Here is a 27,106-nt window from a genome sequence, read left to right as displayed (position 1 = left end):
TGTGTGAAAAAAATGAATGAATTTTTTTTTTGTGTGTGAAAAAAAAGTTTGAAAAAATGTGTTTTTTTGGTGTTGAAATTTTGTGTGAAAAAATGTGTTTTTGTGAAAATTTTGGGAAAATCGATTGTGAAAATTTATCTTTGAATGATGTAAAAAAAAAAAAAGTTTTTGATGTGTGTGTGATGTTTTTTTATGATGTTGTAATGTAAAAAAAAAAATTTATCTTTAAAAAAAAATGTTAAAAAAAAAAAAAATGAATGTGAAAAAAAAAAATGAATGTTGTGTTTTTTTTGTGTAAAAAAATTTGATGTAAAATGTGAGTTAAAAAAGTGTGTGAATGTGAATGTGTTTGAAAATTTTTTTGAAAAGTGAAAAAGTTTGAAATCTGTGTTCAATGTGATGTTGAAGTGTTGTTGTTAGAATTTTGTGAAATGTAATGTGAAAAATTTCTAAAAAATTTTTAATATTAAAAAAAATGTTTTGATAATTTGAAATGAATTTTTGTTTGAAAGTGTGAAAAAAAAAAAAATGATTTTTTTTTTTAAATTTTGAATGATGATTTTGTGAAAAAAAAAAATGTAATGTGTTTGTAATGTTTTTAAAAAAAATGTTTTTTGTGTGAATGTGTTTGAAAGAATGTTAAAAGATGAATTGATGAAATGATTTGAAAAATGTGATGTTTTTTTTGTGAAGTGAATGTGAAAAAAAAAATTATTGTGAATGTGAAAAGTGTTTTTTTTTTGTGAAATGTGAAATGATTTTATTGATTGTGTGTGTGAATTTTGTTTTTTTTTTTGATTTGAACTGATGATTATGTGTTGAATGTGAATGTGTTTTTTTTTTGTAAAAATGTGTGTGTTTTTTTGTGTGAATGTTGTGTTTGATTATGTGTGAATGAAAATGTGTTAAAAGAGAAGTGAATGATGAAGTGAATGTGATGTGTTTGTTTTGTTAAAAATGTGAATTTGTGAAAAAGTTTTGTGTGATGTTTTTTCTTTATGTGAAAAAGATGTGTTTTTTTTGTGAAAAAGTGATGTGTTTTTGTTTGAAAAAAATTGTGAAAAAAAAATGTGATGTTTTTTTTTTGTGATGTGAAAAATTTTTTTTAAATGAAATTTGAGTGTTTTTTATTATGTGAATTTGAAAATTGATGAATGTGAATGTGATGTGTGATAATTGTGTGTGAATGTGATGTGTTTGAAAAAAAAATGTGATGTGATGAAAAAAAATTTTTTTGTGAATGTTTTGTGATTTTTGTGAATGTTAAAAATATGTTTGTGAATGTGAAAAGTTTTGATTTGTGAGAATGTGATGTGATTGATTTGTTGTGTGAAAAAAATGTGTTTTATCTGTTTGTGAATGTGATGTGTTTTTATATGTTGTGAATGTGATGTGAAATAATAAAGTGTGTGTGAATGTTTGTTATGAATGTGAAAAAAAATGTGATTGTATTTTTGTATGTGAATTTTTTTATTTATTTAAATGAAAAATTTGATTTTTTAGAAAAATGAATGTGATGTTTTTTTTGTTTTATGTGTGAATTGAATGTTTTTTTGTAAAAATTGATGTGAATATGTGAATGTATGTGTTTTAAAGTGTGAAATGTGTGAAAAAGATGAATGTTTGTTTTTTTTTAATGTGTGAATGTTTTGTTTTTATCTGTGTGTGAATGTGAAGTGTTTTATTTTGTGAATGTGAAAGTTTGTTTTTCGTGTGAAAAAAAAAAAAAAAATGAAAAAATGTGTTTTTTTTTGTTTTGTGAATGTGAAAAAAAAATGTGATGTGAATGTAAAAAAATGTGATGTGTTTTATTTGTGAAATGTGAAAATTTTTTTTGAAATGTTGTGTTGTGAGTGTTGATGAATGTGATGTTTTTTTTGAAAAAGTGAATGTGAAGAAAAAAAATGTTTTTGTTTGAAAAAATGTGATTTTTTTGTGTTTGTTTTTGTTTTTGATTTGTGTTGTTGTGAAAAAAATTTGTTTTGAATGTGATTGTTATTTTTTGTGAATGTGAATTGTTTGAAAAAAAATGTGAATGTGAAAAAATTTTTTTTGAATGTTTTTTATCAAAAAAATGTGTTTTTTTATGATTTAAAATAAATGTGAATGTGAATGTTTTTTGTTTGTGAAAATGAAAAAATTTTCTGTTTGAAATGTGATGTGTTTTTTGTGATTGTGATGTGAATGTTTTTGTGAAAAAAAAAAAAAAAAATGTTTGAAAAAAAATGAATGTGAAAATGTTTTTTGATTTAAAAATGTTTGTGTTTTGATGTTTGTGAATGTGAAATTGATGTTTTGAATGATGAATGTTTTTGAAAAATGATGAAAAATGTGTTGTATGTGTGAAAAGTGATGTGTTTTAAATGTGTGTTGTGATTTATGTTTTTATATATATGTGAAAATGATGTGTGTGATTTTTAAAAAAAAAATAAAAATGTTGTGTTTTTGAAAAATTTTTTTTTTAGTAAATGTGTGTTTAGCTATTGTTGAATGTGATTTGTTGTTATGAATGTGAAAAAAAAAATGTGAATGTGTTTTAAAAATTATGTGTGTGAATGTGATTTGAATTATCTTATGTGAAATGATTGAATGTGATTATTTTGAATATTTTTTGAAAAAAAAATGTTTGTGAAAAAGTTTTTTGAATGTGTGTTGAATGTGTTTTTTGTGTGTATGTTGTGAAATTTTTTTAAGAAATGTGAATGTGAATTTTTTTGTAAAAAATGTGAATGTGTTTTTTTGAAAATGTGAATGTGAAAAAACATCTATGTGTGAATGTAATGTGTTTGGATCTCTGTGAATGATTGAGTGTTTGTATTATCTATGTGTGAATTTGATTTGTGTTCATATTTGTGTATGAATGTTGATGTGTTTTGATCGTGTGTATGTGTGTGTATGATCTGTTTGTGAAGATGTGATGTGGTTTATATGGATATAGTGCTTGAATCTGATGTGTTTGATCTTTGTGTGAATAGTGTGTATATATCGATATTTGTATGGTTTTTATTTATTTGGTAAATATGTCGTGAAAGGTATGTGTTTTACTTATGTGAGAATGTTATGTGTTTAATTTTGTGGTGCGTGTGAATGAAATTTGTTTTATCTATGGTGGAATTGTGTATTATTTATGGTATGTGTGTGTAATGAGAGTGTTTGATTTATGTATAAATGTGATGTGCTGATCTATATTGTGAATTGTGATGTATTTGATATATGTATGAATGTAATATGTTTGATCTGTATGTGATTGAATATGATGTGTTTGATCAATGTGTTGTATGTGATCGTGTTTTATCGATATGTGAATGTGATTTTTTTTTATCTGTATGTGAATGTATGATGCGTTTGATCTTCTGTGGGCTGTTAAGTGTGATATTTTTGTGTAAAGTATAATTTGTTTTAGTTATATGTGTTTGTATGTAGGTTTATGTTAAGTGTGAATGCTAATTTGTTTCATCCTGGTGTGTGTGAATGAGGTGTGTATGATTTTGGTCTAAATCGTGAATGTGTTGTGTTTTATATGAGTAATGAATGTGATTTGTTTTTTGATCATGTCGTGATGGAGATTTGTTTTATTCGATGTATGAATTTGATGTGTTTTATCTATGTGTAATTGTGATGTGCTTGATCTATGTATGGAATATGATGTTGTTTTTATCTTTGTGTGAATGTGATACTGTTTTCATTATGTGGAATGTGATGTGTTTTATCTATGGTGAATGTGATATATTTCATCTATGTATCGTGAATGTGATGTGTTCTTATCTATGTGTGAATGTGAAAGTGATATATTTCATCTATGTCGTGGATTTAATGTTGTTTGATGTATGTATGAATGTGATATTATTTCATTCTATGTGTGAATGTGAATGTGTTTTATCTATGTGCAATGAATGTGGGTTTGTAATATCCATGTCGTGAATGTTATGTGGATTAATTGTGTATGAATTGTGATGTGTTATATTTATGTAAGAATGTGATATGTTTTCATCTATGTGTGAATGTGATGTGTTTTATCTAATGTGTGAACTGTTGATGTGTTGTTCATCTGTTATGTGTTTAATTTGATGTGTTTTGATGTATGTATGCGTGAATGTGATGTATTTTTATATATGTGTGAATGTGATGTGTTTTTATCTATGTATGTGAATGTAATGTGTTTTTGATCTGTATTGTGAATGTGATGTGTTTAATATATATGTGTGAATGTTATGTGTTTGATCTGATGTGTGAAATGTGAAATGTGTTTGATCTTGTTTGTGGAAGTGTGATGTGTTTGATATGTTTGTGAATGTGTTGTGTTTTATCTGTTTGTGAATGTGATGTGTTTTTATCTGTGTGAATGTGATTGTGTTTTATTTTTGTAGTGTGAATGTAATGTGTTTTTATCTATATGTGAAATGTGATCTGTTTGATATATATGTGTGAATGGATGGTATGTGTTTGCATCTATGTGTGGAAATGTGATGTAATTTCATCTGTGTGTGAATGTGATTTGTTTTGATCTGTTTGTGAATGTGATGTGTTTGGATCTGTTTGTTGAATGTGATGTGTTTCATATGTTATGTGTATATGTTGTTTTTTATCCTATGTGTGAACGTGATTGTGTTTCTTACTGTGTGTGTGAATGTGATGTGTTTTATCTATGTGTGATGTGGTGCGTGTGTGACTGTGCATGTTTTATCTATAATGTGACTGTGATGTGTTTGATCTGTATGTGAATGTGATGTGTTCTTTGATCTGTGTGTGTGGAATGGTTTGATCTATGTGTGTGTTTGAGTTTTTTTCATCTGTGTGTGAATGTGGATGTGTTTTTTATGTTTGTGATTGTGATCGTGTTTGATTCGTGTTGTAAATGATGTGTTTGATGTGATGTGTTTGCTTCTATGTGTGAATGTGATGTGTTTGATTTATGTGTGATGTGATGTGTTTTATCTTTATATGTGAATGTAATTTGTTTTATCTATGTGTGAATGTGATGTGTTTTATTTATAATGTGTGAATGATGTTTCATGTGTTTGATTGATGTAGTGAATGTGATGTGTTTGTATTATATGTGAATGTGATGTATTTTATACTATCTGTGAATGTGTAATGTGTGTGTTTGTCTATGTATGAATGTGATTGTGTTTGGATTTATGTGTGAATGTGGATTGTATTTGATATGTTTGTGAATGTGATGTGTTTTATCTATGAATCCATGTGAATGTGATGAGATGATTGTTTTTATCTGTGTGTAATGTGATGCTGTTTTGATCTGTTTGTGTGTTGAATGTGATGTGATTTGTATTTATGTTGTGAATGTTATGTGTTTTATCTATGTGTGAATGTGATGTGTGTGTTCTGTCTAAGTGAATGTGAATGGTGTCTTGAATCTGTTTGAATGTGATGTGTTTTATATTTTGTGAATTAAATTGTGTTTTAATCTATCGGTTATGAATGTGATGTGTATTTTATCTGTGTGTGAATGTGATTTGTTTGAATCTATGTGTGAATGTGATGTGTTTTATCTATGTATGAATGTGATGTGTTTTATATGTGTGTAAATGTGATTTTTTTTGTCTCTGTGTGTGAATGTGATGTGTTTTATCGTATGTGTGAATGTGATGTCTTTCTATCTATGTGTGAATGTGATGTGTTTTATCGTTGTGTGTGAATGTGATGTGTTTTATCTATGTGTGAATGTGATGTGTTTTTCATATGTGTGTGAATGTGATGTGTTTCATCTATGTAGTGAATGTGATATATTTCATCTATGTGTGAATATGTGATGTGTTTTATCTATGTGTGAATGTGATGTGTTTCGATCTGTGTGTGAATGTGATGTGTTTTAATTATCTATGAGTGTGTGTGTGTTTTTTTATGTGTGAATGTGATGTGTTTTATTTATGTATGTGAATGTGATGTGTTTTTATCGTATATGTGAATGTAATGATGTGTTTTATCGTTTGTGTGAATGTGATGTGTTTTATCTGTAGTCTGTGAATTGTGTGTGATGTGATTTGTGATGTAATTTGTTTTATCTATGTGTGATGTTGATGTGTTTTGATTTGTAATGTGAATGTGCTGTGTTTTATCTTTATTGTGAATGTAGATGTGTTTTAGATTATGTATGTGAATGTGATGTGTTTTATCTGGTGATGTGATTGGTGATGTGTTTCTATTATCTGTAAATGTGAATGTGATGTGTTTTTTTATATGGGTTGTGAATGTGATGTGTTTTTATCTCATTGTGTGAATGTTGATGTGTTTGATGATGTATTAAATGTGTGATTGCTGTTTGTGATATATTGTGTGAATTGTGATGTGTTTTATCTTATATGTGAATGTGAGTGTGTTTTATCTGTTTGTGAATGTGATGTGTTTTATCTGTATGTGTTAATGTGATGTGTTTTATATATATATGTTGAATGTTATGTGTTTTATCTTTGTGATGAATGTGAATGTGTTTTCATCTATATGTGAATGTGATGTGTTTATCTATGTGTGATTGTGATGTGTTTTGTATTTGAATGTTATGTGTGATTTATCGATGGTGTGAATGTGATGTATTTGATTCTATGTGTGTGAATGTTGGATTGCGTTTTATCTATATTTCATGTGATGTAATGTGATTTTTCATCTTGTGAATGAATGTGATGTGTATTGATATGTGTGTGTGAATGTGATGTGTTTGATCTATGTAATGAATGTGATGTGTTTTATCGATTTGGAATGTGATGTTTTTATCTATGTGTGAATGTGATGTGTTTTATCTATGTGTGAATGTGATGTGTTTTCCATTTGTGTGTGAATGTGATGTGTTTTGATCTTATGTGTGAATGTGATGTGTTTGATCTATGTGAAATGTGATTTGAAGTGATTTATCGTTGTGGATGTGTTTGTTTTTATCTATGTGTGAATGTAATGTGTTTCATTTGTATGTGAATTGTGATGTGTACACATCTATGTGTGTGAATGTGATGTGTTTGATGTTATGTATTGTGATGTGATCTATGTGAATGTGATGTGTTTTATGGATATGTGTGAATGTGTTTTGTCTATGTAATATTGTGTTTTATATGTGTGTATATGTAATTTTTTCTTTTTGTGTGTGAATGTGATGTGATTCATCTTTGTGTGAAATGTGATGTGTTTTGATCTATGTATGAAAAGTGATGATTAGATTTGATCTTTGTGCAAATGTGATGTGTTTTAGTCTGTTTGTATTATGTTATATGTTTCATTTGTATTAAAATATGATGTTTAACATTTGGTGTGTGTGAATGCGATTTATTTTCTTCTGTTAATCTTGTGTGAGTATGATGTATTGATCTATGTGTGTGAATGGCTTATGTGTTTGTCTATGTTATGAATTGTTGATGTGTTTTATATGTGTGTATACTGTTATATGTTTTCATCTGTGTGTGAATATGTAATGTTTTTCATCTGTGTGTAAAATGTTATATGTTTTTGATATATGTGTGGAATGTGATGTGTTTTGATCTTTTGTGAATATGATGTGATTTCATTCTATATGTGAATGTATATGCATGTGTTTTGATAAGTGTTTGAATGTGATGTGTTTTAGTCTGTGTGTGAATATGATGTGATTTTGATCTATATGTGAATGTGCTGTGTTTCTATCTGTATACATGTGAATGTGATGTGTTTTATTCTATGTTGTGAATGTGATGTGTTTGTCTTTTTGTGTGGATTGTGTATGTGTTCTTATTTGTGTGAATGTGATGTGTTTTATTTGTAGTGAATGTGATGTGTTTTGTCTATAAATGAATATGATTTGCTTCATATCGTTGTGTGAATGTGATGTGTTTTATCTATGTGCAATGTGATTATTTCTTCTGTGTGTGAATATGAGGGTGTGTTTCATCTTTGTGTGTAATGTGATGTGTTTGATTCTGTGTGTGGAATGTGGATGTGTTTGATCTGTGTGTGAATGTGATGTTGTTTTATTTTTGTGAATGTCATGTTTATACTATTTGTGAATGTGATTTATTTCTTCTGTGTGTTTAATATGATGTATTTTGATCGTTGTGTGAATGTGATGCTGTTTGGATCTTGTGTGTGATTGTGATGTGATGTTTTGATCAATGTCTGATTTGAAGTGATTTCATCGATATTGTGAATCGTGAATATTGGTTTATCTATGTGTGATGATTAGTGATGTGATTCATTTGTCGTGGGAATGTGTGTGAAGCTGTGCTGTGGTTCTATTTGTGAATGTGTTGTGATGTGTTTCATCTTTGGTGTGAATGTGATCGTGTTTCATTTGTGTGTGTGTGTGATTATGTGTTTCAATCTTTGGCATGTGAACGTGATGTGTTTTACATGATAGGTGTAAAAGTGACGTGTTTGATCTATGTGTGGATGTGATGTGTTATATATATGTATGAATGTGATATGTGAATGTGATGTGTTTTATCTGTATGCGAATGTGATTTGTTTTATCTTTGGCGTGAATTTTGTGTATGTTTGTTTTATCTGTGGTTGTGAATGTGATGTGTTATTGTTTTATCTGTGTGTGAAAATGTGTGATGTGATTTGTTTTAATCTATGTGTGAATGTGATTATGTTATGTTATATATATATATGTGTGTGTGTAAATGTGATGTGTTTTATCTTTGTGGGAATACGATGTGTGGAATTTATATGTGAATGTGATGTATTTGATCTGTGTGTAAATGTTGTGTGTTTTATTTGTGTAGATATGTAACGTTTTTGGGTTTTTGTATGAATTTTGAGTGAATATTGTGCGTTTGATTTGTGAATGAATATTGTTGATATTAATTTTCATTATTGAGTATTTCTGTGAGTGGATGTGTATTTGGTGTTATTAATATGGAGTATATTATTGTGAATGAATAGTGTGTTCCGTATTTAAGTGAATGTTTTGATCGAATTGTTATTTGAGATTGAGTACGTAATTGGAGATTGAATATTGTGAACGTTATGTGTGAGTAATATATGCATTCTTTGTGAGTAAATAGCATTGTTTGTTATTTGGAAGTAAGTGTTGTGTATTTTACTTCCAACCTAATTTTAATGAAATGTAATATGTTATCTACGCTATTTGTGAGTAAATTTTATAAATTTACATGCAGTTTATATTTTTGTAATGTAGCGTGCGTTATTCTGAGCTTGTTGTTGTGGTTAAATGTAGTGTTCATTATGTGTGATTAAATGTGTTTACATGCAAAATAAGAGTGAATAATACGAAAGTACATAATATGCAAGTGAAAAATGTGCATGTTTGTAAATGTACTGTATGGTCCTTTTGATTTGATATTGTATATGTTATTTGAGAATACAGTGTACGCTACTTGTGTAAATGAAGGATCCGCTCTTTGTCCGTATGATTGTAGTGAATGTTACTTGTAGTAATGCAATATATGCTATAATGTTGTGTATGCGACTTGTGTAAATATGTAATGTATTCTGTTTGTATCTGAATGTTGTGAATACAACTTGTTTCTAAATGTTGGGTAGCCACTTGTGTGTAAAATGTTGGGTATGGCACTTTGTGTTTAAATGTTGGTAGCCACTTGTGTGTAAAATATTGGGGTATGGCACTGGTGTCTAAATGTTGGGTAGCCACTTGTGTGTAAAATGTTGGGTATTGGCACTTGTGTCTAAATGTTGGGTAGCCACTTGTGTGTAAATGTTGGGTATGGCCACTTGTGTCTAAAATGTTGTTGGTAGCACTTGTGTGTAAAACTGTTGGGTATGCCACTTGTGTGTTAAATGTATCGCATGCTACTTGTGTGTAAATGTATTGTATGCACTTGTGTGTAAATGTATCGTATGCTACTTGTATGTAAATTTATTGTATGCTACTTGTGTGTAAATGTCATTGTATGCTACTTTGTGTGTAAATGTTATTGTATGCTACTTGTGTGTAAATGTATTGTAATGCTACATTGTGTGTAAATGTAATTGTATGCTACTTGTGTGTAAATGTATTGTATGCTACTTGTGTGGAAATGTATCGTAACTTGTATGCTACTTGTGTGTAAAATGTTATTGTATGCTACTTGTGTGTAAATTTATTGTATGCTACTTGTGTGTAAATGTATCGTATGCTACTTGTATGTAAAATTTATTGTATGCTACTTGTACATAATTTGTCTGGATTCGTGCGAATGCTGTACATGTTGTTTGTTGTTCGAGAAAATGTTTATACATGTTGTGAGTTTGGTTGAGAGTGAATTGGTACTACTTTGCATTGGTGAGAGTTTGTAGGTACATGCATGCTAGATTGGTGATATTTACGTCGGTTGTATCTGATATGTTGTGATGCTTCCTTATGTATGTATATGTAGTGTGAGTTATCTGCGGTTGTGGTATATACTATGCACTTGTGTTTATAGTGAACATGTAGTGTGTTAACTTGTATGCGAATCTAGTTTAAGCACCATGTTGTGTATTGGTGAGGATTTTGTAATATACGTGTATATGATTGAAATGTTTGCTGGTTAGTTGGTTGTATGCAGTGAGAGTTTGTGTTCATATTTTGTGAATGTGAGAGTTTGAGGTACGTGTTATGTATAAATGTGATTTTATGGTACTGGTATTGTGTTGGTGAGAGTTTTGTGGAACGTGTGTATGTATTAAGTGAAAGAGTTTGTTTATAATGTTGCTGATGGGTTGAGAGTTTGGTACATATTTTGTGTATGTTGCAGCAGATTTGTGGTACATGTTGTGTTGTTGAGTATTTATGACGTTGTGTTGGTGAGAGTTTGTGGAACATGTTATGTTATTGGTGAGAGGTTGTGGTTATACGTTGTGTTGTTAAGAGCTTGTGGTATACGTTGTGTTGGGTGAGAGTTTGTGGTACATGTTATGTATTGGTGAGAGTTTGTGGTATAAATTGTGTTGGTTGAGAGTTTTTGTATACGAAGTGTTGGTGAGAGTTTGTGGTATACAGTTATGTATTGGTGAGAGTTTGTGGTATACGTTGTATTGGTGAGAGTTTGTGGTATACGTTTGCTGTATATGTTGGTAAGAGACTTTGGTACTGTATGTTGGTGATGAGCGAGTTTGTACAGTGTTGTGTGTGAGAGTTTGTAGTTGTGTACATGTTTGTGTTTGATGACAGTTTTGTACAGGTTGTGCTGGTGAGAGAGTTTGTGGTACATCGTTGATGTGTTTGGTGAGAGTTTATGTGATATTACGTTGTGTTGGTGAGATTTTATGGTATACGTTGTGTTGGTGAGAGTTTGTGGTATACATGTATTGGTGAGAGTTTGTGGTTATGTTGTGTTGGTGAGTATTTGTGGTATACGTTGTGTTGGTGAGAGTTTGTGGGATATTCGATATTGAAGAGTTTGTGGGTTGTTTTGTGTTGAGAGTATGTGGTACACGTTTGTGCATTGGTGAGAGTTTGTGGTACATCGTTGTGATAGGTGAGAGTTTGTGGTTACAACGTTTTGTATTGGTGCATTTTGGTTATACGTGTTTTGTGGTACATGTTGTGTGTTGGTGAAAGTTTGTGTACATGTTTTGTATTGGTGAGAGTTTGTGGTAATGTTTTGTATTGGTGAGAGTTTGTGGTTACAACGTATGTTTTGGTTTTGGAGTAGTTTGTGGTTTACATTACTGTTGTGGTTGGATCAGAGTTTGTGTATACATGTTGTTTTGGTGAGTTTTTGTTATTATCGTTGTTGTTGGTGAGAGTTTGTGGTACATGTTGTGTGTTGGTGAGTGTTTGTGGTATTCGTTGTGTTGGTGAGAGTTTGTGTATCGTACAAGTTTTTGTATACGTGTTTTGGTGAGTTTTTGTTGTATACGTTGTGCTTTGGTGAGTGTTTGTGGTACATGTTGTTGTGTTGGTGAGAGTTTGTGGTATATGTTGTGTTGGTGAGAGTTTGTGGTACATGTTGTGTATTGGTGAGAGTTTGTGGTACATCTTGTTTTGATGACAGTTTTGTGGTACATGTTGTGTTGGTGAGAGGTTTGTGGTATATGTTGTGTTGGTGAGAGTTTTGTGGTATAAATTGTTGTGTGTTTGGTGAGAGTTTGTGGTATACGTTGTGTTGGTGAGAGAGTTTGTGGTACATTGTTGTGTGTTGGTGAGAGTTTTATGGTATATGTTTGTTGGTGAGAGATTTTTGGTATACGTTGTGTTGGTGAGAGTTTTGTGGTATACACGTTGTAGTGTTAGGTGAGAGTTTGTGGTATATGTTTGTGTTGGGTGAGAGTTTGTGGTACATGTTGTGTGTTGGTGAGAGTTTGTGTATATAATTATGTTTACTGTTGGGTGAGAGTTTGTGGTACATGTTTTGTGTTGTTGGTGAGAGTTTGTGGTACATGTTTTATGTTGTGAGAGTTTGTGGTACATGTTGTGTGTTGTTGAGTATTTATGGTACATGTTGTGTTGGTGAGAGAGTTTTGTGGTATACGTGTTATGTATTGGTGAGAGGTTTGTGGTATACGTTGTGTTGTGAAGAGTTTGTGGTACATACGTTTTGTGTTGGTAAGAGTTTGTGGTACATGTTTTGTATGGTGAGAGTTTGTGGTACATGTTATGTTTGATGAGTGTTTGGTATACGTTGTGTTGGTGAGAGTTTGTGGTATACATGTTATGTATTGGTGAGAGTTTGTTGATATGTTGTATTGTGTTGGTGAGAGTTTGTGGTATACGTTGTGTTGGTGAGTTTTGGTACATATTTTGTATTGGTGAGAGTTTTGGTATATGTTGTATTGTGGTGAGAGTTTGTGTATATGTTGTGTGTTGGTGAGAGTTTGTGGTAGATATTTTTGTGTTTGGTTAGAGTTTGTGGTACACGTTTTGTATTGGTGAGAGTTTGTAGTATTCGTTGTGTTGTGAGAGTTTGTGGTACATGTTTTGTGTTGGTGAGAGTTTGTGGTACATGTTGTGTGTTGGTGAGAGTTTGTGGTACATGTTTTGTATTGGTGAGAGTTTGTGGTAAAGTTTTGTATTGGTGAGAGTTTGTGTTATACGTTGTTTGTTGGTGAGTTTTTTAGGTACATGTTGTGTGTTGGTGAGAGTTTGTGGTAACATGTTTTGTATTGGTGAGAGTTTGTGTTTTGGTATACGTTTTGTTGGTGAGAGTTTGTGGTAAATATTTTGTGTTGGTGAGAGTTTGTGTTATACGTTATGTTGGTGAGAGTTGTGTGGTACATATTATGTGTTGGTGAGAGTTTGTGGTATTCGTTGTGTGGTGAGAAGTTTGTGTATACGTTGTTTTGGTGAGTTTTTGTTGTATACGTTATGCTGGTGAGAGTTTGTGAAACATGTTGTGTGTTGGTGAGAGTTTGTGGTATATGTTGTGTTGATGAGAGTTTGTGGTACATGTTGTGTATTGGTGAGAGTTTGTGGTACATCTTGTTTGATGACAGTTTGTGGTAGATGTTGTGTTTTGGTGAAAGTTTGTGGTATATGCTGTGTTTGGTGAGAGTTTATGGTACATGTTGTGTGTTGGTGAGAGTTTGTGGTATATGTTGTGTTGATGAGAGTTTGTGGTACATGTTGTGTATTGGTGAGAGTTTGTGGTACATCTTGTTTTGATGACAGTTTGTGGTACATGTTGTGTGTTGGTGAGAGTTTGTGGTATATGTTGTGTTGGTGACAGTTTGTGGTACATGTTGTGTATTGGTGAGAGTTTGTGGTACATCTTGTGTTGATAACAGTTTGTGGTACATGTTGTGTTTTGGTCAGAGTTTGTGGTATATACTGTGTTGGTGAGAGTTTATGGTACATGTTGTGTGTTGGTGAGAGTTTGTGGTATTCGTTGTGCTGTTGTGAGAGTTTGTGGTACATTTTTTGTGTTGGTAAGGTTTGTGGTACATTTTGTTTGTTGGTGAGAGTTTGTTGTACTCGTTGTGCTGGTGAGAGTTTGTTGTATACATTGTTTTGTTGAGTTTTTGTTGTATTCGTTGTGCTGCTGAAAGTTTGTGAAACATGTTGTGTGTTGGTGAGAGTTTGTGGTATATGTTGTGTTGGTGACAGTTTGTGGTACATGTTGTGTATTGGTGAGAGTTTGTGGTACATCTTGTGTTGATGAGAGTTTGTGGTACATGTTGTGTGTTGGTGAGATTTGCGGTAAACGTTGTGTTGGTGAGAGATTGTGGTATACATTGTGTTGGTGAGTGTTTTCGATATACATTATGTGTTGGTGAGAGTTTGTGGTACATGTTGTGTGTTGGTGAAAGTTTTTGGTATACGTTTTGTTGGTGAGAGTTTGTGGTACATATTGTGTGTTAGTGAGAGTTTTTGGTATATGTATTGTGTTAATAAGAGTTTGTTACATGTTGTGTGTTGGTAAGAGTTTGTTATAATCGTCGTGTGGGTGAGAGTTTGTGGTACATGTTTTGTGTTGTTGAGAGTTTGTGGTACATGTTTTATGTTTGTGAGAGTTTGTGGTACATGTTGTGTTGTTGAGTATTTATGACGTTGTGTTGGTGAGATTTTGTGGAACATGTTATGTATTGGTGAGAGGTTGTGGTATACGTTGTGTTGTTAAGAGCTTGTGGTATACGTTGTGTTGGTAAGACTTTGTGGTACATGTTTTGTATTGGTGAGAGTTTGTGGTACATGTTATGTTTGATGAGTGTTTGTGGTACATGTTGTGTGCTGGTGAGAGTTTGTGGTACATGTTGTGTGTTGGTGAGAAATTGTGATATACGTTGTGTTGGTGAGATTTTATGGTATACGTTATGTATTGGTGAGAGTTTATGGTATACGTTGTATTGGTGAGAGTTTGTGGTATATGTTGTGTTGGTGAGAGTTTGTGGGTAGATATTTTGTGTTTGTTAGAGTATGTGGTACACGTTTTGTATTGGTGAGAGTTTGTAGTATTCGTTGTGATAGTGAGAGTTTGTGGTACATGTTTTGTGTTGATGGGAGTTTGTGGTACATGTTGTGTGTTGGTGAGAGTTTGTGGTACATGTTTTATATTGGTGAGAGTTTGTGGTAAATGTTTTGTATTGGTGAGCGTTTGTGTTATACGTTGTTTTGGTTGGAGTGTTTTTAGTACATGTTGTGTGTTGGTCAGAGTTTTTGTGTAACATGTTTTGTATTGGTGAGAGTTTGTGTTATACGTTATGTTGGTGAGAGGTTGTGGTACATATTATGTGTTGGTGAGAGTTTGTGGTATTCGTTGTGCTGGTGAAAGTTTGTTGTATACGTTGTTTTGGTGAGTTTTTGTTGTATACGTTATGCTGGTGAGAGTTTGTGATACATGTTGTGTGTTGGTGAGAGTTTGTGGTATATGTTGTGTTGATGAGAGTTTGTGGTACATGTTGTGTATTGGTGAGAGTTTGTGGTACATCTTGTTTTGATGACAGTTTGTGGTAGATGTTGTGTTTTGGTGAAAGTTTGTGGTATATGCTGTGTTGGTGAGAGTTTATGGTACATGTTGTATGTTGGTGAGATTTGTGGTATACGTTGTGTTGGTGAGAGTTTGTGATACATATATTGTGTGTTTGTGAGAGAGTTTGTGTTGAACGTTGTGTTGGTGAGAGTTTGTGGTACATGTTGTGTGTTGGTGAGAGATTGTGGTGTACGTTGTGTTGGTGAGAGTTCGTTGTACGTGTTGTGTTGGTGAGACGTTGTGGTATACGTTTTGTTGGTGAGAGTTTGTGGTATACGTTATGTGGTGAGAGTCTGCGGTGCATGTTGTGTTTTGTATAGACTCTGTGATATATGTTATGTATTTTTGAGAGTTTGTAGTAACATGTTGTGTGTTGGTGAGAGTTTGTGGTACATCTTGTGTTGATGACAGTTTGTGGTCATGTTGTGTGTTGTTGAGAGTGTGTGTGGTACATGTTGTGTGTTGTTGAGAGTTTGTGGTACATATTGTGTGTTGATGAGAGTGTGTGGTACATGTTGTGTGTGTTGGTTGAGAGTGTGTGATATATGTTATGTATTTTGAGATTTTTGAGAGTTTGTAGTACATGTATATTGATGAGAGTTTGTGGTACATGTTGTGTGTTGTTGAGAGTGTGTGATATATGTTGTGTGTGGGTGAGAGTTTGTGGTACATGTTGTGTGTTGTTGAGAGTTTGTGGTACATGTTGTGTGTTGTTGAGAGTGTGTGATATATGTTATGTATTTTTGAGAGTTTGTAGTACATGTTGTATATTGATGAGAGTTTGTGGTACATGTTGTGTGTTGTTGAGAGTGTGTGATATATGTTGTGTGTGGGTGAGAGTTTGTGGTACATGTTGTGTGTTGTTGATTTGAGTTTGTAGTACATGTATATTGATGAGAGTTTGTGGTACATGTTGTGTGTTGTTGAGAGTGTGTGATATATGTTGTGTGTGGGTGAGAGCTGAGTGGTTTATTTGGTTTATATTTTTTGTGGGTAAGTGTGATAAATTGGAGTTGTTTGAGGGTAGTTTATGACCGATTATTTTGCTTATTTTTCAAATAGTTAAATATATAATATATCCCAGTTATTTATAAATGAACGTCAAAAGATACAAACAAAGATGTTTGTATTGTGTCTGTGTGTATTTTGTAAAATCGTATGGATAATGCTGTATAAATATGTGGCATTGTTTATATTAATTTGGTATAAATGTATGTATGTTGTACGTAATTGTGTGTATATTTACATGTACTGTGTATGTATATTCAGTGATACAATGTCTGATATGTGTGTGTGTTTTATGTGTATGTGTGTGTGTTTTATGTCTATGTGTATGTGCATCTTTTAGATATATAAGTTTATGCATGTTTTGTTGTTATATAGTCAGAGGGAAATAATTATATGCAAGATATATGTGTACATTATTCAATAAATATTCGCTATGTATGTATTATGTGTTAAAAATAAATATTCGATATGTATGTATTATGTGTTAAAAATAAATATTCGCTATGTATGTATTATGTGTTAAAAATAAATATTCGCTATGTATGTATTATGTGTTAAAAATAAATATTCGCTATGTATGTATTATGTGTTAAAAATAAATATTCGCTATGTATGTATTATGTGTTAAAAATAAATATTCGCTATGTATGTATTATGTGTTAAAAATAAATATTCGCTATGTATGTATCATGTGTTAAAAATAAATATTCGCTTTGTATGTATTATGTGTTAAAAATAAATATTCGCTATATATATACTATGTGTTAAAAATAAAAATTCGCTATGTATGTATTATGTGTTAAAAATAAATATTCGCTATGTATGTATCATGTGTTAAAAATAAATATTCGCTATGTATGTATTATGTGTTAAAAATAAATATTCGCTATGTATGTATTATGTGTTAAAAATAAATATTCGCTATGTATGTATCATGTGTTAAAAATAGATATTCGCTATGTATGTATTATGTGTTAAAAATAAATATTCGCTATGTACATACTAAGTGTTAAAAATAAATATTCGCTATGTATGTATTGTGTGTTAAAAATAAATATTCGCTATGTATGTATTATGTGTTAAAAATAAATATTCGCTTTGTATGTATTATGTGTTTAAAATAAATTCGCTATGTATATATTATGTTAAGAATAAATATTATTTATATATTTACTATGTATTAAAAATAAATATTCGCTATGTATGTATTATTTGTTGAAAATAAATATTCGCTATGTACGAATTATGTGTTAAAAATAAATATTCGCAATGTATGTATTATGTGTTAAAAATAATTGTTTGTGAAAATTTTTGTCTTCAGCAACGTTCTTAAAATTACATTCCATACACAAGTATGCATTAACAGCAAACGTACTTAATTACCTTACCTTTCTTTGCTATTTAAAATACAATGCATACCGTTCAATATCACAGGATGTTCATCATTATTCATTCTTTGCTGTTATTCAGTTCTTTGATTTCACTATTTCTACAAAACAGCAATATACACCATGTAGTCATTAAGCATACCGGAAGTCATCGAATGTAGAGATGGAGTTTCGGAGAGGAACCTTGATGTCCCTGAGCATGCGCTCTGATTCTATATTTCTGTAGCCTAGTTTTAGGTACAGTGGTTGACACCCATTATCAATAATATCAACCAACTCCAGGGCAGCACCTTTTCTCCAAGCTTCCGCCTGTGCGGTAGAATTCGATTTCCGCGCACAAAGCTGCCCGCAGTCCTCCGGAACCTTCCCGTATGTCATTGAGTGTATTTCGGAATCTATTTTTGTCGTATACTTCATATCTGTAAAATTGTATATAGATTTAGCATAACCTTTTGGGTCTTTAGCAATGTCCTCATAGAATATGCGCATAGTTCTGTCCGGAAATAGCGTCCTAAAACGCTCCGCGGAGACAACGTCCTTGTAAACACGATCACAAAAGGCAGTCACGTATTGTCGGAAACGCATGGCTGGTATGACACCGTAGGCTTTCTGTGACAGAATGGTAGCCCGAGGGTCTCGGAGGAGGTGTATGATGTGCAGGTTTGGGATTGACTTCATTAAATCTTCAAGAAGATCCATAGGAATTCTGATAGTCTTAAAAGCGGAATGGCTAGATATGTGACAGGCCTTTTTTGTTACATTCACACATGCACGACTTTCTGACAATGTCTTCGCCATACTCACACAATAGCGGGTGCCCTTCGCTTTTTTACTAAAAACAAAAAAGCCGTTGAACCACGTTTTAATCGGGAGACTTTCCATTTCACAAGTCGCTAGTCCAGCGATGGTCAGTTTGGCGACCTCCAGAAAATTATCATATTTCCTACCAAAAGTAAAGAAAAATCACATTAACTACAGTATATAGTATATCATTGACTTATATGGACGCATCTAAAACATCGGTTGTTAATTAATGAATTCCAATGGCACAAGAACAGGAGCAGCAATACCAAAATTTGAATGCAAGCATGACAATGAAGGGAACAACAACATAAGTGTCGAAATGTCTTGCACAGACCGCCATCACAGCATATCATGGTATACCTATCATTTTGATAGGAAAATATACGTCTGATGTATTTGTGTATCTACAGGTATTCGTCATTCTTATGACTAGGGTAACAGATACCAGACGATTTAGAAATAATATTTTAAACTTACATATCCAACACATATAGAAACATGATGTTATTTGTATTGTTTCGAAATTTTAAGCATACAGGAAGGAATGTGTATCTTAAAAACCTATTATTCTGCGTAATCATTATGATTTATAATTATTTGATATTGAGGCTCACCAATCGTCAATTTTACCACACTAAGCTTTTAGGTCATTGTAAACAAAAGTTTTTATGTTGACTTATGTATTCAGGAAGTAACTTTCTACCGGAAGTAAGCTACAGTTGGAGGAATTGTGGGACAGCACATGAGGGCCTAGTTTATTACCTTGCTGTACCGTTAAGGAATGTGAATGTTTCCCGATCCCGCACAGCAAACTGGATCGCATGCAAAGGCTCAAACAGGTAAAACACATCAGGATTGGCTTGGAGGACATTACCAAGGAATGACGACCCACTGCGCATGTACGTCAACAGAATTATGGGTATTGGAGCTGAAGGAAATAGGTTTCATTATTACTTACCTAAAATAAACAGTAAATTGCATGTTTTGAAACTGAACTTTATCGTACAGAAAAGATCTTCATGGATAAAAGAATATATATATATATACTAGGAATTTGTGGTATTTTGTAAATGATATTTACCAAGTAGATGGTGAATAGTGTAATAAATACATGTACATGTATATGAAAGCGTAACATTTAACAAGTTACATTTTTAGTTTGTTGCAAATCTCCATACTGGATGCATACTCCTTAAATGTTTACTAAACATAACAACTCATCACAACTCGTATCTGACATTAAGTGTAGATTTGCTGATTAGTTTTACAGCGTACATATTCTCACATTTACAGTTTCAATCATCCTCAAATCCCAGAGGTTACTACCACTACATCCCTTGACTATATGTATCTCATAGTAAAACTGAAAATAGTTCAGAAGAAAAAAACCTGACCAATCCCAAGCCATACAATGTCCCGTTATTCGATTCTCTCAATGCACATCAAATAACTAAACTATATATAGAGTCTTCAATTGTGCAACGAAATAGTGCAGGGGTGTACAGATGTAATATTTATTTGTCCAAGCATCCGTATGTAACATTTATTTGTTCTAGTATCTGTAAGTATTATTTATTTGTTCTAGTATCTGTAAGTATTATTTATTTGTTCTAGTATCTGTAAGTAATATTTAACATTTATTTGTTCTAGTATCTGTAAGTATTATTTATTTGTTCTAGTATCTGTAAGTATTATTTATTTGTTCTAGTATCTGTATTATTTATTTGTTCTAGTATCTGTAAGTAATATCTATTTGTTCTAGTATTTGTAAGTAATATCTATTTGTTCTAGTATTTGTAAGTAATATCTATTTGTTCTAGTATTTGTAAGTAATATCTATTTGTTCTAGTATTTGTAAGTAATATCTATTTGTTCTAGTATTTGTAAGTAATATCTATTTGTTCTAGTGTATTTGTAAGTGAAATCTATTGTAAGTTGTATTTGTTCTAGTATTTGTAAGTGATATCTATTTGTTCTAGTATTTGTAAGTAATATCTATTTGTTCTAGTATTTGTAAGTGAAATCTATTTGTTCTAGTATTTGTAAGTAAAATCTATTTGTTCTAGTATTTGTAAGTAAAATCTATTTGTTCTAGTATTTGTAAGTAATATCTATTTGTTCTAGTATATGTAAGTAATATCTATTTGTTCTAGTATTTGTAAGTAAAATCTATTTGTTCTAGTATTTGTAAGTGATATCTATTTGTTCTAGTATTTGTAAGTAATATCTATTTGTTCTAGTATTTGTAAGTGAAATCTATTTGTTCTAGTATTTGTAAGTAATATCTATTTGTTCTAGTATTTGTAAGTTATATCTATTTGTTCTAGTATATGTAAGTAATATCTATTTGTTCTAGTATATGTAAGTAATATCTATTTGTTCTAGTATTTGTAAGTAAAATCTATTTGTTCTAGTATTTGTAAGTGAAATCTATTTGTTCTAGTATTTGTATGTAACATTTATTTGTTCTAGTATCTGTAAGTATTATTTATTTGTTTTAGTATCTGTAAGTATTATTTATTTGTTCTAGTATTTATAAGTAATATTTATTTGTTCTACTGTATGTAAGTAATATTTATTTGTTCTAATATGTGTAAGTAATATCTATTCGTTCTAGTATATGTAAGTACATGTGTAATATTTATTTGTTCTAGTATTTGTAAGTGAAATCTATTTGTTCCAGTATATGTAAGTAATACTTATTTGTTCTAGTATTTGTAAGTAATATCTATTTGTTCTAGTATTTCTAAGTATTTTAATTCGTTCTAGTATCTAAGTCATTATCATTTTGTCAAGACAACTGATTAACTACCTTTTACATGTCCGTGGCTTTCTTTCTTCTGCCCAGATGAAAATTGCTCTTGAACATCAGTTTTGTCGCTAACGCCAGTCCTCTTGAATGCCTTTAGGAACGACGAAGAACCTAAAATAGAACAAAGACATGCGAAGATATAATTTGCGTTTGTCCTAATGATGGAGTGATACTTTATCATGGGCATGTAGATTATTGATTAACGAATAATAAGGACATTTCAGGGCGTTTTTATCCTGAAAGGTAGCTTTGTAAACCGAGTATAAGTAATTTGCACGACATATTGAAACACCAATTGGTATAATATTTCCTCTGCAACCCTTAATGAATTGGCAAACTATTATTACAAAGATACAGTGAGGATTTAATGATAAAGTTATCTATGGGAGCTCGTGTTACTTATGGGCATTGTTTACGTATAAAGGATATATGCTATATAAGGCATAATCTCAACGATATTTATTGATGTGATGGCGAAAACGTAACTACTATTTTCAAAAGAGATCAAGGTACAATACTAAACATATTAAAAACATACTAAAAACCAACATAATATACATATTCAGTTACTTTTTAAACAAGTTTAAATGTTTACAAAATAAACCTATTTACAAAAAAAAAATAAACAAAAGTCTATTTAAACAATTTGATAAAGTGTTGTTATAGATTAATATTTAGTATACGTACGTTCGCGCTGTACGAGCAGTGTCAACACAGTGATTGAAATAAGAAGAGCACAAATAGACTTGACAGGGCTACGAACTGACACCTTGACAACCATCCTCGGTTTCTGCTGTTGATGACGTTACAATTACAGTTAAACAAATGTACAAATGTCGTTATACTTAATATCCTTGATTGGCTAATTTAGTTCCCAAGGTAATTCTATCGCTTAACGGCCGATAAAATTATACAGTTGTATGTCTGCAGGTAACTCTTCACACAACCTATCCGCGATCAGTTTTTAATAGTTTAATTTTTTCTGTTACATCAACAAGTCTCAATAGTTCACGTCGCTTGTAAAAGTCCTCTTCGTTGAATATAACTATCCCTTGGTAGTAATATTCGGTTTTATAGATCCGCAAATTATTACAAGAATTGCCAGTTCATAGGCTGTCTAACCTACTATAATGTATGCCGTCTTTAACACATTTGTGGTTATCTGAACCTAAATTCTCCATCTAAAATGACTCTCCCGTAACTTAACAAAAGCACATACAACCCAAGATTTCTTATTATAACCATCTGGTACACAATGGCCTATATTGATGAGCGGATTACTTATCAATTAATGGCAGGACAAGAATCGGTCGATATTAAGTTTACGGTTTGTTTATTGTGAACGTGTCATGGGTATGAGCAATAAGCGAGGGGACGGTATGGAGGAGTAATGGGATTTGTTTGAGGGATGGAGTATGTTTCTATCATTACTTTACCTATAGTCTACATTGATCTATAGGACGACCACGGACTTATATACAATAGGGAAAGATAGTGTTTAGTGTATAACTATCATCTTTAAAAGCAAATATTATTTTTCACATATGGATAGAGATATTTGCATGTGCCGTATATGCAGGTAATATGATACATTGTATTTCGGAGACCGGAGCATAGGTGTTCCTCCCACTATAAAGGTACATAAATTCACTTTCTACCGAACTGACGATACAAGCAACTGATCCTAGTGACCCCTGCATTGATCGAGTGAATGACATTACCTCTTACGTGTGTATATGAAGGTTAGCAACCATACATTGATACCTGTAATAAATTGCACTCATATTTAAATGACTGTTACGTTACATGTCCTGAACAAAGTCTAAATTAAGGGACATACTATGTATATACACGGTATTTGTAGAATACTTTTATGTCTTTTTATTTTTGCACATAATAAAGATTTAGTTCTGTTTAATTTTTTCGTTTGTGTTTTATTTTCGTCTTTTTTATGTACCCACGAAAAAAAACGCAATTAACGACACTTTGTATGGTTCTACAGTACTGCCGCAAGAAAAGATATAAAATGTGTCATATCATACTGATATGTAAAACTGGAGTTGTATTTCCATTCTTTTTTCTTTTGTCCATCAAAGGGACAATTCGGTCTAAGAGTACATTAAAACTTGCACATATTTCGGAAACAAACCAGTTCTAATGGAAATTAGACTAGTTGGTTTTACTGTGATATGCCAGAAAAGCCCACTGTAGTCAATTGTATGTTAAATATTCAATCGCCATTACACATAGCCTTGTATGCCAAACCCTGACCCTTGCCTGTGTAATAAAGCATTTTTTGTCTAGAACTACTCAAAACGCTCTTACAGTTGTGTTAACATTATTAGATGCATGTTCTTGTCTAAAAATAATTTCATCAACTCCTCAGTGGTTATGTATTGCATTTGTTTAACGTGCGTGACTTTGACTCGGGTAAGGGTACAGCGTACATGTTGTACCTGCTTAATCGTATTGATCAACGATTTGGAATTTCAATGGTATTAATCAAAATACTTAACAATGTTGTGGAATTTGTCACTATTTCTTGTCATATGTTTCATAAGGAATGTAGAACAATACATTTATGTCATATTTTGCTTCGTGGTTATGTAACGAATTAGCCTCACTGAATTTTCTTTTGTCCATTAAGTAACTGTATTACGAATGACTATTGTTGAATGTCGGGATACATATCAGGATCAGGTCCACGTGGCCATATACAATTTAACTATTGTTGGCGCAGACGTCGTAGACAGTAATAAAACCCAGATCATAAAATTTTATATGATATAAAACGAACAAACCGATATTTCAGTGTGGCAACATATGCACCCATTTGTTTATGTCTGTACAAGTGTAACGATTTAAGTGTAATATTCATCCTTGAATTGAGGAGGTGAAATTTCACTTCATCGAAAATGAACATACATTTCTTTATTCATTGGTCGGTGTGATAAGATTCTCAGGGGTCGGTCTTATAATTGTATTATAAAAAATAACACAAAATTAAAACTGATTATTGAAACGTTTGAATTGGTTTCCTTATTTGTCAAAAAGTTTTGTTATAAGTTTTATGTAAAGCGCACTAAGTGGAATTGGTCGTAACATATCAATGGAGATATGTTGGACAATTGTATTTTTGTGTATTGCTTTACAATCAAGCACCGATGCTTTAGACAGTAGATACTGATGTGTTTGTTGTAGTGGATGTACTATTAACTATTAAGTTATTAATTTGTCCATGTTTTATTTCATTTTCGGATTGGTAACAAGTTAAAATGTCACTTCCGCATTAACGAAGTTTTCAAAAACTATGTGGAATAAAAATGCACTATTATAATTCGGAAAAATACCGCACGAGTTTTTTATTATTATTTTAAAAAGGGATTCGTTTTTTTCCAAATCAATACTGAAATCAACTTTCATTTTTATTTTATTTCAATTTGTTCATTTGTGTGTTTTGTTTGGTTTGTTTTCTCCCTAATTGTGAACGGGAAATCAGACATATGACTGAATTCATTATATATACAATGACAAATCAAAACATACTCATTGGTCGGTGTGATAAGACCATAAAGATCAGTCTTACAGTAATTCTAACATTCTCAATGCTATATATGTAGCAGTCGGTGATGTTTTTCATAATTATCGTTGTAACATGTACTTTGCATGTGATGTTATGATAAAATACAAGCATGATAAGCGTGAATTGTTTTCATACATGAACGTATGATCCATACAAAAGATCCCAATCTTTAAATGTAACTACAACATACAACTGTCTTGTAAATTTGTAGGCGACTAAAACTAAAATAGACCTTCAAAATAACAACAAAATGCCGAAATTATGAATGAAAATAGTTCATGTATGTCTCAAGAACCTGTTAAGGCCCTATGTCGTAGAGTAGACTTAGTGGTAGAATGAAAAAAAGGACCCAGTGATAATGGCGTAATATTAGAATATAAGACATCTTTATCTCTAAGATATTGTGACCCCTTATTCATAACATTTCATATAAGAATATTTCATTGTAAGATACAAAGAAAAGGAACTGGGTAACAGGGAATACCTATAACATATATTATCTCCTTCACGACACAATATGATAACGAATCCCTATATGATACATATTACATAACTTAAACACACTAAAGTGTGTTGTAACTATAAATGAACTATTTTTTCTCGATAGTCAGGTTAAAAATCGACTAGTTTTGTCAATCCAGATAACCACCAAATAACAAGTGTACTTATCAACGCTTCCACACACAATAATAAAAATACAACTATCTTAGCATAAATCTAGATTCCAGGATATATTCTAGGGTAGTGTTATAATAGTTATTTTATAACCAAATATAAACAATAACCACATGAAGACCAAAAAAATATTTGATATGAAACATGATAAATTTCAAATTTGTTAAATGGATACTACATGATAACGATTTGTACCGATACTTTCATCAAAATATATCGAAGTCATCAGTTTTAAAATAATAATACGCCACATGTATACCTCAGCAATATACATGTATGTAACGGCGACAGCTACAATTCAAACCTGCTTAAGGGACACCGAAGGGACATAGCAAATATGTCCTTTAGATACACGTGTCCTTTATACAAAATGCAATTATGTAGTAAATCACCCCAAATGAAGTTGGTGATTATGATTATGTGCCTTTATAGACAGGTGTCCTTTATACAGCGGTGTCCTTTAAAATATAGGTTTGACTGTATGATAAACGGACACTAACTTCCCTCATTCATCAAACACAAACTATCTACGATCTTGTAGATCGAAAAATAAATATGCATTGTTACTTACGATTTCAGGTGTGGTTTGTTTATCCGTAACCATTGTAAGTGTCAAAATTCATTCGCTATTCCTCTGTTCCAATTTAGTGTTCATATTGTCTAGCTATAAATAGAATATAACCGTTAGTTTGACCGTTTTGACATTAAACAGAGTAGTTCAATAGTACCAATATTAAAATGTACAATCTCACAATAAGCATGCATTTCATTGTAAAATTAATTAAATAAGTTGATTTAATTATAGGTGTTACCATTGAAGAAGCAGAAACCGCTAGACCTCCCTGACCACTCTATTCTTATCACAATGTAAGTATTCTCCGTACAAAATTATGTTTTGTTTATTTCTTGTTTTCTATTAATAGATTTATTGAATGGATTCCATTTTACTTGTTTTAAATAAGGTATTCGCTGTGTCTCATAATAAAAAAATAATTATGAATACAGAGTAACGTAGACATTTTCATTTTCCTAAGATCTATCGTCAAATTGACATTTTTGATAACTACACAATAAAAAAAAACTTACCTTGATGCCCCGCCAGCCAGGCACATCGCAACACTAATAACACATGGCTGGCCAAGTGGTTCGCCGACTGTGAGAGAAAACTGGTGTGCATTTCTAAATTTCTTTATCATACATCATAGATATACCCTGCTCACAGATCCCGTTAAATCTGATTGGTCAGAAAGGTTCGAATCGAATTTGAAATTCCCTCCAGCAACGTTTTGTGGATATAGCAACAACTACGTATCTTTGTCGAGACAGGAAATTGCCCTTGGGTGTTGATGGGAGCGGATAGTTATCATAAACACACATCTTAATATTCTCAATGTTAATGTTGTTGTATCTTATCACCTTCTAGGTAAAATAATAACAGTTCATACACAATATAGAACTGCTAATGGATGGGTATCATTATATAGAGGCCGCACGTATGAACTTG

At 31.6% G+C, this 27,106-nt stretch overlaps 1 protein-coding gene across 1 annotated transcript; it reads right to left on the bottom strand.

Annotated features, from left to right (window-relative positions):
- Positions 1–17,490: 17,490 nt before the first annotated feature.
- On the bottom strand, positions 17,491–26,262 carry LOC138319921 (carbohydrate sulfotransferase 1-like). Its single transcript, XM_069263036.1, has 4 exons — positions 26,174–26,262; positions 21,345–21,455; positions 19,295–19,460; positions 17,491–18,671 (listed from the first exon to the last, which is right to left on the bottom strand). Exons 3-4 carry the CDS (start codon positions 19,429–19,431, stop codon positions 17,861–17,863), a joined length of 948 nt encoding a protein of 315 aa, XP_069119137.1. The 5' UTR covers positions 19,432–19,460; positions 21,345–21,455; positions 26,174–26,262; the 3' UTR covers positions 17,491–17,860.
- Between the last annotated feature and the right edge of the window lie 844 nt (positions 26,263–27,106).

Source organism: Argopecten irradians, chromosome 3 (genome assembly GCF_041381155.1).
Source record: "Argopecten irradians isolate NY chromosome 3, Ai_NY, whole genome shotgun sequence".
Classification (NCBI taxonomy): domain Eukaryota; kingdom Metazoa; phylum Mollusca; class Bivalvia; order Pectinida; family Pectinidae; genus Argopecten; species Argopecten irradians.
The sequence above is the reverse complement of the archived record's forward strand: the minus strand, read 5'-3'. Positions and strand labels throughout refer to the sequence as shown.